Source organism: Polistes dominula, unplaced genomic scaffold (assembly GCF_049000335.1).
Source record: "Polistes dominula isolate Pdom_NZ unplaced genomic scaffold, Pdom_raw_medaka contig_24, whole genome shotgun sequence".
Taxonomy (NCBI): domain Eukaryota; kingdom Metazoa; phylum Arthropoda; class Insecta; order Hymenoptera; family Vespidae; genus Polistes; species Polistes dominula.
The window spans coordinates 349,540-363,307 of NW_028301150.1; the positions used below are offsets into that span (position 1 = coordinate 349,540).

Here is a 13,768-nt window from a genome sequence, read left to right on the forward strand (position 1 = left end):
TTACTTCGGCTTTCAGTTTAGACACGGTTCGCTTTATTTCGTAACCCCAAGCGATCGTAAATGCGAGTGAGAGCTCACTCGCGGATGCGGGCCTTGGGACGATTTAAGGGTTTTAAGCTCATCGATCTCTCCTCTTGCGCGTCAGACTTGGAAAATTCTCTCTTCTCTGTACGAGATTGAGGCTGCCTGCCAGCCACCACGACGAATCCTTCCTACCTACCCTTCCTAGCGCTTAAGGATAAACCGTTGCTTTTTTAATTAAAGTGCATTAGAGAAAGTCGACGAAACGGTGACAAAAGACAGGATTAAATGGCTCTTAGCTTTTGTCCACCTAAGCATACGTTTGACTATCGAGAGAGAGAGAGAGAAAGAGAGAAGTATTATACTTTTTAAGGATTAAAAGATACAGAATCAAATTATTATATGTCTAGTATATTATGCTATCATTTGTATTACGTTAAAACGACACTTTTTTTTTTTTTTAAACAAATCGATTCAATCAATTCAAATATGTATTTCAATTATATTTATTCACGAATCAAAATCGATTGAATAAAAATATGTCAAACGAGTGATAAAGAATAAATAAATAATGACAATATTGTTATTTTTCCAGAGATCAAATAAATAAAAATAAATATTTGGTTGGAAGTTAGGTAGAAAGTTGACGCGTATGGGGAGCAAATGATCGTCGTTATCCATGAGGGATGACAAGCAATATTAAGAAAAGCCACTGATATTCATTTGAAACATAGAAACAGCTATGGTCTCGACTGTTAATTTCGTCCTTTGTCTTCAACAAGGGATTGCTGCATGAGTTGCTCTTTTGAGACATGGTCCAGGTCGAACTAGAGTTGGACCGGTTCTACTCGGCGACACATTATTGCTCCCTTTCTCTCTCTCTCTCTCTCTCTCTCTCTCTCTCGTCCTCTCTTTCTTTCCCTATATGTTTCTCACTCTCTCTTCCATTCATGAAACACAATGAAATTGTCCGTTTGCAGTTCTAAATTGCAATTGCTTGGCATACTCGAGAGAATCGTGGGAAAATTTATCGAAACGATTGCCGAGATTGAATTTAATTTTCTCTACGTTTTCGCGATGATCACTTTTAATTCTATAAATTAACAAATAAGAAAAAAAAAGTAGACTAGAGTAAAGTAAAATATAATATAACAGAAAAGAAACGAAATCAATCTAAACAACTAGCACAAAACAATCATTTAAGCTCGTCTCATAGTTTGCTCACGAAAGCCTTTCAACTTAGCAGAATTGTGCTTTTTTTTGTGTTCTTTTTCTACAAGACTTCAACGTGGTGTTGTACTTTACAGGCACAAAGACAGAAACATAGATATACGCGCACGCACATGAGGGCAGGACGAAAGTAATGGTTGCTCGAATTGGTTGTCCTCACGCGACGTTGAATCCTGATGGACTAATTCCGGAAATGGAACCGCGATTACGCGAGCACAGCCACATAATAACGCGAGCGGCGCGTTTGCGAAATCGAGCGTGACCTCCTCCACCTCTCTATTTTAGACTCCCGTGACTCTCTGTCAAGTTCCCTCTCAACCCTTCTCTACCTCGTTTACACTATTCCCATTCCCTTTATTTATCCCTATTCTCTCTTTCTTTCTTTTTTTTTCTCCTCAGGTTTTGTTCGAATTAAGTAGAGAACGAACGGGACAGACATAAAATCGATAATCGTTTCCAACAAAAACACTTATTATTATTATTATTATTATTATTATTATTATTATTATTATTATTATTCCAAGAATTACCAATATTGAAAAAAAAAACTATTGGCCAGAATGTGCACAATAATTTATCGTAAAAAATAAATCATAATCCAGTTCAGTTTTATTCCAAAGGTACACATTTCATTCTTATTTCTTACAAACATCCTGTTTTTTTTATTTTTATCTCTGAATGTACGTAAACTATTTAAAAAACCTTTAGCTAATAGTGCAGGTATATACGTTTAACCTTAGTCTCGGATTTGATTGTTCTCTCGAGAAATAAAATAGAAATGATTTGTCGACTTTCCATTTTACCACGAGCGAACGAGAAAGGGTGATCTTATCGTAGACTCACGCACGACAGGCATCGCGAATGGCAAGTTTTACGGGCTAGTCCGTGGTTTTACCTTTATTTTCTCTCTCTCTCTCTCTCTCTCTCCCTCTAATTCCCTTTCTCCCTTTCTCGGTACTTTTGAAAGTCACGTAACGGAAGAGAATTCGCATTTTTTTCTTCCTTCTTCCTTCCTTTCTTGCTTCGCGTCGGATTACGTATGCCGACTCTTTTTTTCTTTCTCCCTTCGTTATCGCCTTTCATAAGCAAGGAAGTCGAGAGAATGCGTGGACGATGGTAGATGGAAGAAAAAGTAGGGGGGAAAAAAAGAAAGAATGGGTTGAGCTACGTTAACAAAAAAAAAAAAAAGAAAAAAATGTCGAAATGAACGCTTAAAGATAACGCGTTCTCGTACGTACAACTAATGAAAGAAATGATCCCGAACGAAATGACTTTTTTCTTCTTCTTCTTCTTCTTCTTCTTCTTCTTTTAATCCCTTCTCCCTCCTTCTACTACTTCATTCACAGGATACTTTTTCTTTCTTTATCATTTGCTACTTTTATTACAGAGCACTTTAAATTACAGCCTTTCCATCGACCATAAAACTCCGTTGCAAACGACTACCGTCTGTGAGTCTATTTCTTCTCTCTCTTTTCCTCTTTCTCTCGCAAAATATCTATCTTTTTTTTCTTTCTTTCTTTCTTTCTTTCTTTTTGTCTTATTTTTTTCTCATCGAAGTCGATACAATACCTTAGGATAAAGAAAAGAAAAGTTAGTATAAACTTCCGAGCTATCCATTAAGCTATATCGTTAATACTTCTCGAGGTATATCGTTGAATACTTGACAAGAAAGTCGACCATTATTAGCCACTTCGATCGATCAAAAAATACAAAAGAAAGAAAGAAAAAGAAAAAAAAATAGGACCGAAGGGTTTGCGAAACTATTCTCAAAGTTCAAATTCCTCTGCTTCGATGAATCTGCTGAATCGAATGCGTGCACAATGTAGAATTTGATTTTGTGGTTTAAGGGATGATAGTCGATCGACCAATTAACTTGTATCGATAAAAGACCGAGTAGTAAATCTCCTCTTTTTTTATTTTTCTTTCTCTATGAGAAAAAAAAAACAAGTCGATTTTAACGAAGCTTGCTTTGGGATTCGTCCAATTTGACCTATTCCTCTGTATCTCTCTCACTCTCTTTCTTGCTTTTAGAAAATTCTCGTTGGTTATATCCGATGATGCAGCACACGAAGAATATCTCTCACGGCTTCTCTCTAGCGAATTTCAAATCGCCGGGTTTTAAGAGAGAAAGAGAGAGAAATACATTTCGCGAATACGAGTTTAAAAAGAAATAAGTCCGTTTTGTTGGCGTACTACCCTGTAAAGGAAGAAGAAGAAGAAGAAGAAGAAGAAGAAGAAGTAATAGAAGGGAGAAAAGAAAGCCTCTGACGCGTCTCTGTCAAAGGCTAAGTCTTCTTCGTCTCTCGTGTCAGTGCATTTGTTTGCATCTATCCTATGTATATGAGTACCTATGTGTGAATGTTAGTGGCCAGGGTGAAGGGAAAGAAAAAAAAGAGAAGGAGAGTCTGATATGAATACCAAGAAGTGTAAAGGTAGGAGTGTAAAGGAGGGGAAGCATGGCACACGACCGCGAAATGGTTCAAAGAAACGTTGGAGTCACGAGTAAGCACAGTTGTCAGCGTCGTGCGCTTCGACAAAGGAGGAAATGACGGGGAAGGAAAAGAGTCGTTAGGTAGTAGGAGACTCCTCTGCTGGTGCTGCTGCTACTCCTGCTACTACTGCGTTGCTGCTACCTTTTAATGCCAAAAGAGACGAGAGGAAAGGAGAACAGAACGACTATGCAAGCATTCTTTATCTCTATCTTTCTTTTTATCTTTTTACTCGTTCTATCTTTCTCCCTCTTCACGCGAACCAAGCCGTTTCTTCTATCTCAACGGTGGTAGGACGTGGCTCGATTTTTCCCTTGAGCGACGGTCTGCGCGTGCATTCTTTTTTCCATGCTGCTGCTGCTGCTGCTACTGCTACTGCTACTGCTACTCCTTTCTCGTAGAGTCATTCTATGTCAAATTTGTTTTTTTTCCCTCTTTCTTATTTCCCGAAATACAATTAACTGTAACTCTAGTATATCTACCTTTATCCGATCATTTTTATCATCGATACATTTTTCATTTTCTTTTGGTTAATCGAGTGTACTTAATCTATAGTATTACTAATCTAGATAAATTCGAAGAAAAAAAAGAGAAGAGAAAAAAGATCGTACCACAGTCATATTTCTACGTTACTTTAGTGACTATCTTAACTGAGGGGGTATGTGATAGAAAGAGAATGAAAGAAAAGATAGAACGATGATACCTATCTCGTTTGCTTCGGCAAACAAAAGATCGCCCCTTCTTCGTGCGTGTGCATAATCGTGTTCTTTCGCTTATCTGTACTCCAACTATTTATCTACCTACTTAGCATATGAAAAACAAGAAGGAAAAAGGGATAAGAGGAATAAAAACAGTAGAGGAAGGATGAAGAGAGAATGGAGCACGATGATGTAAGAAATTACGAGTAGAATGGAGATATGTATGTATATATATATATACATACATAGGGATAGATAGATAGACAGACCCGGTGCACTTACCTCTTTGGGGTATTAGCGGCCAGGGATGTAACGGGCTGCCGGCAACCAGCCAGACACATGCCAGCAACACTCGGAACATTTTCACCCCCATCCACTTCGGACAGACAGAAACTTCTCTGCGTTCAAGTCCCTTTCCCTCGTGGCCACCCTCGTATACTCCGCCCTTTCCTCCTCCTTCAACCCTTTTCACGAGCGTTGTCTCCCACCGCTGTTCTGTTCTTCTTCTAACGCGCTGTAACAGAGTTTCGCTTCTCTTCTTATCTTTCCTTCTCCTATCTACAGGAACAAGCTCCCTTTCAGAAGGTTTCTCGTAACCGCCCACTTTCTCCTTCTCTTTCTTCGCCACCTTCGTCGTCGTCGTCGTCGTCGTCGTAGTCGTAGTAGTAGTTGTCGTTGTTTGAACGAAGAAGTAACCACTACTATTGCTGCCACTGCTGCTGCTGCTGCTGCTGCTGCTGCTGCTGCTATTACTATTTCAGGAGGCATACACGACGCGAACGCGTTGAGATCGCGGCGATCCGACGACCATACACGAACCACCGACTACTACTCGGCAAGCGGTAAAGCTGATTGTCCGATTAGTCATACTGTGCTACTACGTATTTATTATTATATTTCAAACTAGTAATAATACTAAAGCTTCGATCTGTAGATATCATAGCTAACGGATATTAACTACTGCTAGCTATCCGATAAAAACACACCTTTCGGTAAATGGAAATTTCTTTCGATTCCACTTATTATTTATTAAATAAATATATTTTTCCGTAGAAACACCTTTTCTGTTGTTCTTTCTTGTTACGTATATTCTCATACGTCCTATCACTCCGAAAACACACTCGCTCGTCGTCTCTAATCACTTGAGGACTCTCTCGTATAATTGTCTGCAGGTACGATAATCGGTCCGAACAGACCCGGACGTTTACTGCTATCCCGAGGATCAGAGCTACTCACGAGTAGTAGCAGTAGTAGAGCAACAGCAGCAGCAGCAGCGGCAGCAACGTTTCCGGCGCGATGGCGATCACACATAGTTGAACACGCGTATATATATATATATATTCTCTCTCTCTCTCTCTCTCTTCCTCTCTTACTCTCAACGTGCTATCCTCAGAGCATCGCCATTTCCGAGTCCTGTCACGGAAACGTCAGAACGCCATGACGTGGTTTTACGTGGCTCTCCGTGCTCGAATTTCTACGAGCTCTAGTCGCGGTTCCTATGTATTCCCTCCCCCCTCCACCAGCCTCCTCGAGCCATCGTTTCTTTCGTCCACGGATTTTACCTTCGATCTTCGTGCTCATTGGTAATGGAGGAAGAGAGAGAGAGAGAGAATATTATTAGTAGTAGTAGTAACAATGACCACCACACAATTGACGATCTACGTCATTTGTGGCGCATTTTAACTCGAATTTTTAAAAAACGTGACATGTTTCCGTGAAATCAAACTTTTCTTCCTTATCGAAGTTTTCTTAGAAATCGTAATATTAGATATCTGGTTCGATTCCATCTATCGTCTCATAGTCGTCGTTGGTCAAGGAGAACGTATTCTCTCGTCGAAGGTAATCTCGTTCCTTGGGATCAGGAGCTACAACGACCACTATTACTCGCTGATCCCACGTTCCTGATTCATAGGTGCCCGTTAATTTCTCGTGGGATTCGCTTATTAAAGGCGAAACCTTATAGGTGTATATATATATATATATATATCTATATATTTTCTCGTTTCTCTGTCGTTGAATCTTCACAACGTATTCGGGCCAAGATAAAATTACGTTCGAATCAACGGACTTCTGTTGCCACTACCCAAAGAAATCATTCGCATGAAAGAAATTATTTGCCCTGGAGCTTCTTTTTTCCATCTGTATTATGAATTCTTCCTTTTTAAAAGGAACCAACACATCATCTTCTTTCCTTCCTTTCTTCCTCCCTCGCAGCAGTAGCAGCAACCCTTTTATTTGTTCACGATGCCCGCTGGTGTTTGGTGTGCTCTGTAGATAGAAATAGAGATAAAGATAGAAAAAGAAGAAAAAGACATACGAGAGAGAGAGAGAGAGAGAGAGAGAGAGAGAGGACAAATATTTCAACGAGAACAAAACGCGTGTCTCGTACGCGACGGATTGAAATGCGTGCCGGACGAGAACGTAATCGTCAACGTGTCGAGCGAGCACTAACGAGTTCTTCTCGTCGAAAAAATATTCATCGTGTGAATTTACTTTCATTCGTTTCTTTTATTTTCTAATTTGATTAATGATAAATTAATTGAATCTAATTTGTTCGTTGATCTCAAATCGACGATCTAAATTTAACGTGGCTTAATTTAGGACTGTGATGGCAAAGTTTCGGTTAAATTTTAGATGAAGAAAGAAACTAACTTGAATAGAATAGAATAGAATAGGATAGATAGATAGATAGATAGATGGATTGGAAACGATTTTGACGTACACGTCCGTCATTCGCGTTTTCATCTTTTTTCAAATGTTTCCCAACGGTATAGGTACCCCTGACGCTTAGAATTACGTATGAGTCACGTATCGCGATGTGCCAGGATGCATTCGAGTTTTGCGCCCGATCGTTCCGGACCGATTGCGAGTGTCGAGAAAAAAAAAAGGGTGAAAAAGGGACGAGAAAGAGCGATCGCACGACTGCAAAATCTACGATATGTGTGTTTTCTTAAAAAAGTCTACTTGACCTAAACGAAACATATCCGAGAAAAGGAAAATCGTTCGACCAAATGAAATATCTAACGAGATAATACGAATCGTGAGTAAAAGATAAAGCGATACAAGTTTAAACCCTTTCCCTTCTTTTTTTTATTTCCGCTATCGATTTCATAATAAATAAATAAAAATAAATAAAAAAAAAAAGGAAAATGAAAGAAGGGAATACAAATTCGTATTGCGTATCTGCGATGAAAAAAAAAAAGGAACGTTTTTGGAATTCGTAATGGTCGCATGATTTTACATGCAAGCACGTAAACGACGGAGACGACTAATTCTTTGTATAATTTTATTTTCTTGTACGTGTTAAACGTTGAAAAATATTTGCGATTGGTCGATTTGTGTCAGAGAGAGAGAGAGAGAGAGAGAGAGGGAAAGAGGGAAAGAGTTTTATTTATCATGCTAGCGTTGTTCGTGAGCATCGTCCCACGAGCTAATTAATATCTCCGTTATGCAAATTAGGCACAGCAACGTTGGCTCTCGTTGTATAACAAAAGCCCTCTTTCCGATAATTCTCCATCGAATAACGATATCAACGTACACGACCAACCAACAATCCTCTTCTCCTCCCCGCAGAACCGTTCTAACCGTCGTCCGTTAAACGACGCGAGCCCGTAATCTACGAACACCGATTACGTATAACCTTCTCGTATCTCTCGGGTCTCCAATTAATACGAACCCTGCTTACTCGCCTGTATTCATTTTTATTAATTAGGAATTTTCGTTGGATGACGTTCGTTATCTCCATTATTTCGACCTTTTAATGCATGTTTTACGCGCCCTATGTAGTAAATATCAACATGGATTATGCATCGAGACTATGTAATTTTATTTTTTGATTTGGTTTGTAAAAAAAAAAAAAGAAAATAAAGTTAAAAGTAGAATAAAGAAAGAATTTGAAAAAGCTGTCAAAAACACGTGTAAAACACGCGAACGATTACAGGGTAAAATCATCGTTCGTTTATCTTCAATGTTATACTCGTCTCCATTAAAAGACCGTGCCGACATTGGGCCTCTCTCTCTCTCTCTCTCTCTTTTACTCTTTTGGTTTGAACGTTGGACGCTTTTATTGATCGCCCATGCAAATTTGGCAATTTCATCGTTACTCTACCATTCGTTTATTACAAGCTACACATAGTCAAGCGACTGCATCATAACAGACACCTTTTCGATTGTACCTTCGCGAAAATGTTCATTCGTTAAACGCAAATTTACATTTCTTCGTGATACTTAATTTATACATCATCAAATATAATATCTTTCTTGTTGGAAATTTTAATAATTTTCTTTTTTACTTAATAAAAAAAAGTATCTCTAGTCTTCAATTTGAAAATTATCCGTGTTATATGCTTATCTTTCAGCAGAGAAAATTGTGAATTCGACTCGAAATACGATTATACGCCTCTTTAAATCTAACGAGGCTGACGAAGTCGCTTTATCGTTGAACGCTTCACTAGCATGATATTGATCGATATCCGAATTAATCAATTCGTTATTGTGTAGAAAATATATGTACGCGAATTTTCCTAGGATATACTTGGTGAAACGATTAGCGAATTTTTTTTGTTTTCCTTTTCGGAAAAAGATATCAAATTAAAAAAAAAAATAAAGGGGAATGAGAAAAAATAAATAAATAAAATATCTACGGACAATTCTATACATGCTTGTAAAAATCAATGATTTTTTTTTCTAACGAGAACTGAAATAAAAATTAAAAAAAAAAAAAAAAAAAGAGAGAGACAGAAAAAAAAGAAAAATATAAAATATGTATGGACGATTTCAATCGTTCGTAAAACCAATGATCCCTTTTTTATACAGGAAAAAAAAAACAAAAAGAAAGTAAAATATCTATGGGCAATGATTTGATTTCTTGTTTTCTTTTTTTTTTTTTTGGCAACAAAAAAGTTGTTACAATGGAAGAAATTAAACGAAACCTTTAAATAATACTATAGTTCATTTTAAAGGATCGAATGGGACCGATGAAATTGCATGTAACGAGTTAAACTCTCTTTCTCTCTCTCTCTCTCTCTCTCTACCTCGGTAATAGTAGAACCGAAAAGCAAAGAGGAAAACACATAGTCCCCCGTTGTATTCGGCCATTGCAAAGCTCACTTCCGGCGAACGCGCATCGCGTATAAACGGCGACGTAATAAACCCTGCTGTTCGACCGTACGCCCCGTATTTGCTCCGTATTTGCACCGTTTTGCATCTGCCGAAAGAGATGGAGATAAATAGAAAGAGAACAAGACCGAGAGAGAAATAGCTAGGACAAAATTGCAGTCGCTTGCAGTAACGAAAATCCAACGGTGTCGAAAGCGTGCCACGCGAACCGCGCGCGTGCCTTCCTGCCCTACGGATTGCCCTTTTTTATTACTTTTTCCTTCTTTTGTTGTTTCAATCTTTATTCTACCTTTTTTTTTTTTTGCCCTGAGATTACGGAAAAAAATAGCAAAAGATCCCACTTCGAATTTGTTCGCGTTCAAATTCGTACTTGAATCATTATTATTCAGAAATATGAAAGGGTTTTTGAGAGATATTTATAAAAAATATCTGTCAAAAAGAAATGATTAATAATAATATATTTTATAATATCAGAAACGTTGACTGAATAAAACAATGGAATATATTTGCATTGTTTATTTGTCTTTTTTAGTTTTTGCTCTATTTCGTTCGTTATCGAAAAAGGTATAACAAGGCAAATATAAAAGGTTTGAGAAGTTATTTGTAGAAGACATGCTCAAGAGAGATTCGGCCACCTGTAGGAAAAAGACATCGTTTCTGTGTTGTCGTGAAGCGAACCGGATGGAAAATAAACTCCTGAGAACCGAATTTATCTGTTTTATGTATGTCTCTCTACGTGTATGGATGTGTGTGTGTGTGTGTGTGTGTGTATGACTGTACACTTCGTAAGAGAACCGAACGAAGCTCAAAAAGAGTTCGTAGCAAGAATAGAAGAAAGAGAATAAGATTGTGAGGAAAGAGGCCACTAACGTTAGAGAAGATAGTGGTCTCGCGTATCGCCCACAACGAATTCAATTAGGGGAGAGAAGAGACCAGAATTTTGTATCGCCGTTTGAGATAGAACGAGCGTGGATTTTAAACGAATGTTGTCTGTTCGTACGTGACCGGTAGGCCGATTCGTTGCCACGATTTCAGACGACCAATTGCCTTGTCTTCTCTTTCTCTTACCATCTACGAGACCTAACGAATTTCGATTAGAAAACTTTCGGAAAAACTATCCAAGCAAATAATCTTTTTTTTAAAGGAGTTAACAACTTATAATATATCATTAGACAATATTCGATTGAGATTTTTGTAAATTCGGCGAGATGATAATCGAAATGAATTTGCGTCGTTCGTCGTAGAAGGGATATAACGTGGGCACTAATTCGATGATTCGATAACGATATCGTCGATAGCGCGCCGTTTACAAGGACGGTGGGTTTTAATGGGCCGACTCTACGTCCACCTGTTGGGCTCCACCACTCTCGAGCCGGCGCTTACGAAAGTCACGTCATCCGAGAAAATTTTGGACCTCTCTCTCTCTCTCTCTCTCTCTCCCTGTCGTTTATTCGCAAGCAATACTGAATAAACAAGAATAAAGTAGAAGAAAGGAAGGAAGGAAAGAAAGAAGATTGATCTTTAGAAAGAGCACGGGCTGTGGTATACATACAAATATATATTTACATTTTTCATCTTCAAATAGTTAGATAACAAAGTGGATGAAAATTTATTTGATATTTTTGAAAAGAACTTTCGCGATTTATCAGAAATATTTGATCGAAATATCGCATCTGCCACGATCTTATTATCTCATTGAAATATTTTTAATGAAGTCACTTGTATAAATTAACGCGATAGAATCTTCGCGTGTTACAATTTGACTAAAACGCAGAAAGCTTCTTTGTGTGCTTGGTGAATAGTATAACGCGGTAGACGACGATCGAAAACACGCGACAGGTTAAGCACGTGACTTTGAAGATGATCGACGAGGGAGAGAACCCTTTTTGCCGATAACAAAAATGAGAAACAGCTTTGAACGTGGTGGATGGAAGGGATTGGGGAAAGCCAATCTGACTTTACCTACAATTTCCTCTTGAATAAGATATTAACTTGAAACATCAAACCTCGTCGTGATTTTCTATCATGTGTTGACCTACTCTGTCTGTCTGTCTGTCTATCTCTCTTTCTGTCTTTCTCCCTCTTTATATACCTACAGTTGACGTATTCAGCTCAACTTTGGACGTCATTTTCAAAATGATCGATGAGAGTCTCTTTGGGTTGAACGAGTAGTCGACTTTCCGATGAAAAACATGTCGCAGATCGAAATTAGGAGAGCTAACGAGCGCACACGCGAGAGAGAAAAAGAAAACGTCAATATTCTCTCATCATACAATCTTCTTCAATTTTGTTTTGTTTAGTTTTGTGGTGCGTGCATACATACGTCAGAGTTTCTTTCGCAGATCACGCGAGATTATCGACCACGTTACTTTGCTACTTTTTTTCTCTACCCCTTTTTCTTCCTCCTATTTTTATTCTTACTTTCTTTTTACTTTTGCAAGCCGCGAGCCAACTCTCGTTATCCCAGGAATTATGGTGTGGCGAGTTATCGCGGACAATTTCCACGTCGTATCTCGTTTAGAATTCGCTCGATATTAAACGGGAACGCAAGGGAACGATTTATATCTCAAATAGCGAAATAGTTTCCCTCGTAAATGTAATCATTTTTGTTCGCAATTAGAAAAGATTAATATTAACGCAAAGTACAAATTTCCGATGGGCTTGAAAAAGGGCGGGAAACGTTACCAAATTTAATTTTCTTCCTATTTTTTGTCTTCCTTTTAAAAGATCAAACGATGTTCATCGCTCGTTACTACGATTTTTTCGATACCTTTTTGACAAACAAAACGCCATTGCTAACGAACTGGACAGCGACACGTACGCATTGTTTTTATTTAAAAAGAATACGAGACAATTTTTGTATCAAATTTTTCACAGTGATACTTACCAAAGTATTCACGAAAAATTCAGCTGTTAGAGCCTCTCGTTCTCTCGATTTTTCGAAAGAGAAACATCACCAAAGAATATACTCTTCTCACGTTCACAAAAGCCATTGGTATTTATTTTCTGTGTCTTTTATCAAATATTTCGACGAATCAAATACGAGAGAGAGAGAGAATGGAAAATAAGAGAAAAAACTGTGATATCTGTCCATAAAAGTAAAAATAACTGTCTATTTATATTTGTCAATGTTTATTCCGTATTGTTTTGATAAAATAAAATAAATTGATGAAAGTAAAAGACGAGTGAAACAAAAAATATAATCGCGAAAACACCGAACGTCGAATTACGTCACGTGTAAAAAGGGTCGGTCAATGGGTTTATCGAAAGCGAAAAAAGGAAATGTTTTTTCGTACGGAGAGAAACAACACACACGTCTTTTCCCTCGAAGCGCGCACGGCGCACTGAGTCTCGCGAACAGTTCTATGCTTTGAAATGAAGCCGGAACTAGCGTGGTGGCGCTAGTGGCGCCTACCCCCGAGGTTACAAGAGGATAGGGGAGTGCCAGTGGTATGCAACAAACCCGACGAAGCGTCTCTCCTCGCACCCACCCACGCACTACCACTTCAACCCCTTTAGAGGGAAGCAAAAGAACGCCACCCATCATTGCTACCACTACTACCCCCTATCGGTTGCTTTTCCCAGCATGTGCTGATGCTAAGCACCAGACTTTCCTACCAAGTATAACGAAATACGTATATGAATTCCTTTGATCATTCACATTATATTTCCAAGATGCAGATCCAATTCCCTGTATGTGTGTAAATGAGCAAAAAAAAGAAAAACAAGAAAAACAAGAATTTTCTTTCTCCCAGATATTCTTTCTTCCGGATTTTTCTAGGAAATATTGATTGTTTGGTGAAAAAATAGTACGTTAATAGAGGAATATACTGATGGTTGTAGCATTTATCGATGACGAGTTATAAGAACGAAGCTGGATGAATAGAATTGAAATTTTTCTCATGTACATTTCGAAGTAAACGTTTGAAAAAAATTGTCATCTTTTTTACTAGCAAATTTTTTTTTACGTTCAAATTGTATTATACGGTTTTTTTTTTCGTCTACCTGTCTTTCACTGTCACTTATAACGAGTCCTTTTACCGTATCGTTTTCTCCTACGGGCATTAAAAAAGAACGGAGTAATAGGTTTGGTTTTTATTTTCTTTTTTTTTGTTTCATTTTTTTATATCTTCTTCTTACCGTTACGTCGATAAACGTGAGAAGATTGTTTCACGCGATCAACTTTTTTCCTATCTTTTGCGAAAAATACAA

At 38.1% G+C, this 13,768-nt stretch overlaps 1 protein-coding gene across 1 annotated transcript in view; it reads right to left on the minus strand.

Annotated features, from left to right (window-relative positions):
• Nucleotides 1-13,019, minus strand: part of LOC107069200 (disintegrin and metalloproteinase domain-containing protein 10) — a 113,229-nt gene extending 100,210 nt beyond the window's left edge. The window contains exons 1-2 of the mRNA XM_015326290.2: nt 12,444-13,019; nt 4,721-6,706 (exon numbers count right to left, since the gene is read on the minus strand). Coding sequence (XP_015181776.2) covers nt 4,721-4,811 — 91 coding nt within the window. The 5' untranslated portion in view covers nt 4,812-6,706; nt 12,444-13,019. The remainder of the gene's footprint in view (nt 1-4,720; nt 6,707-12,443) is intronic.
• Nucleotides 13,020-13,768: the final 749 nt, after the last annotated feature.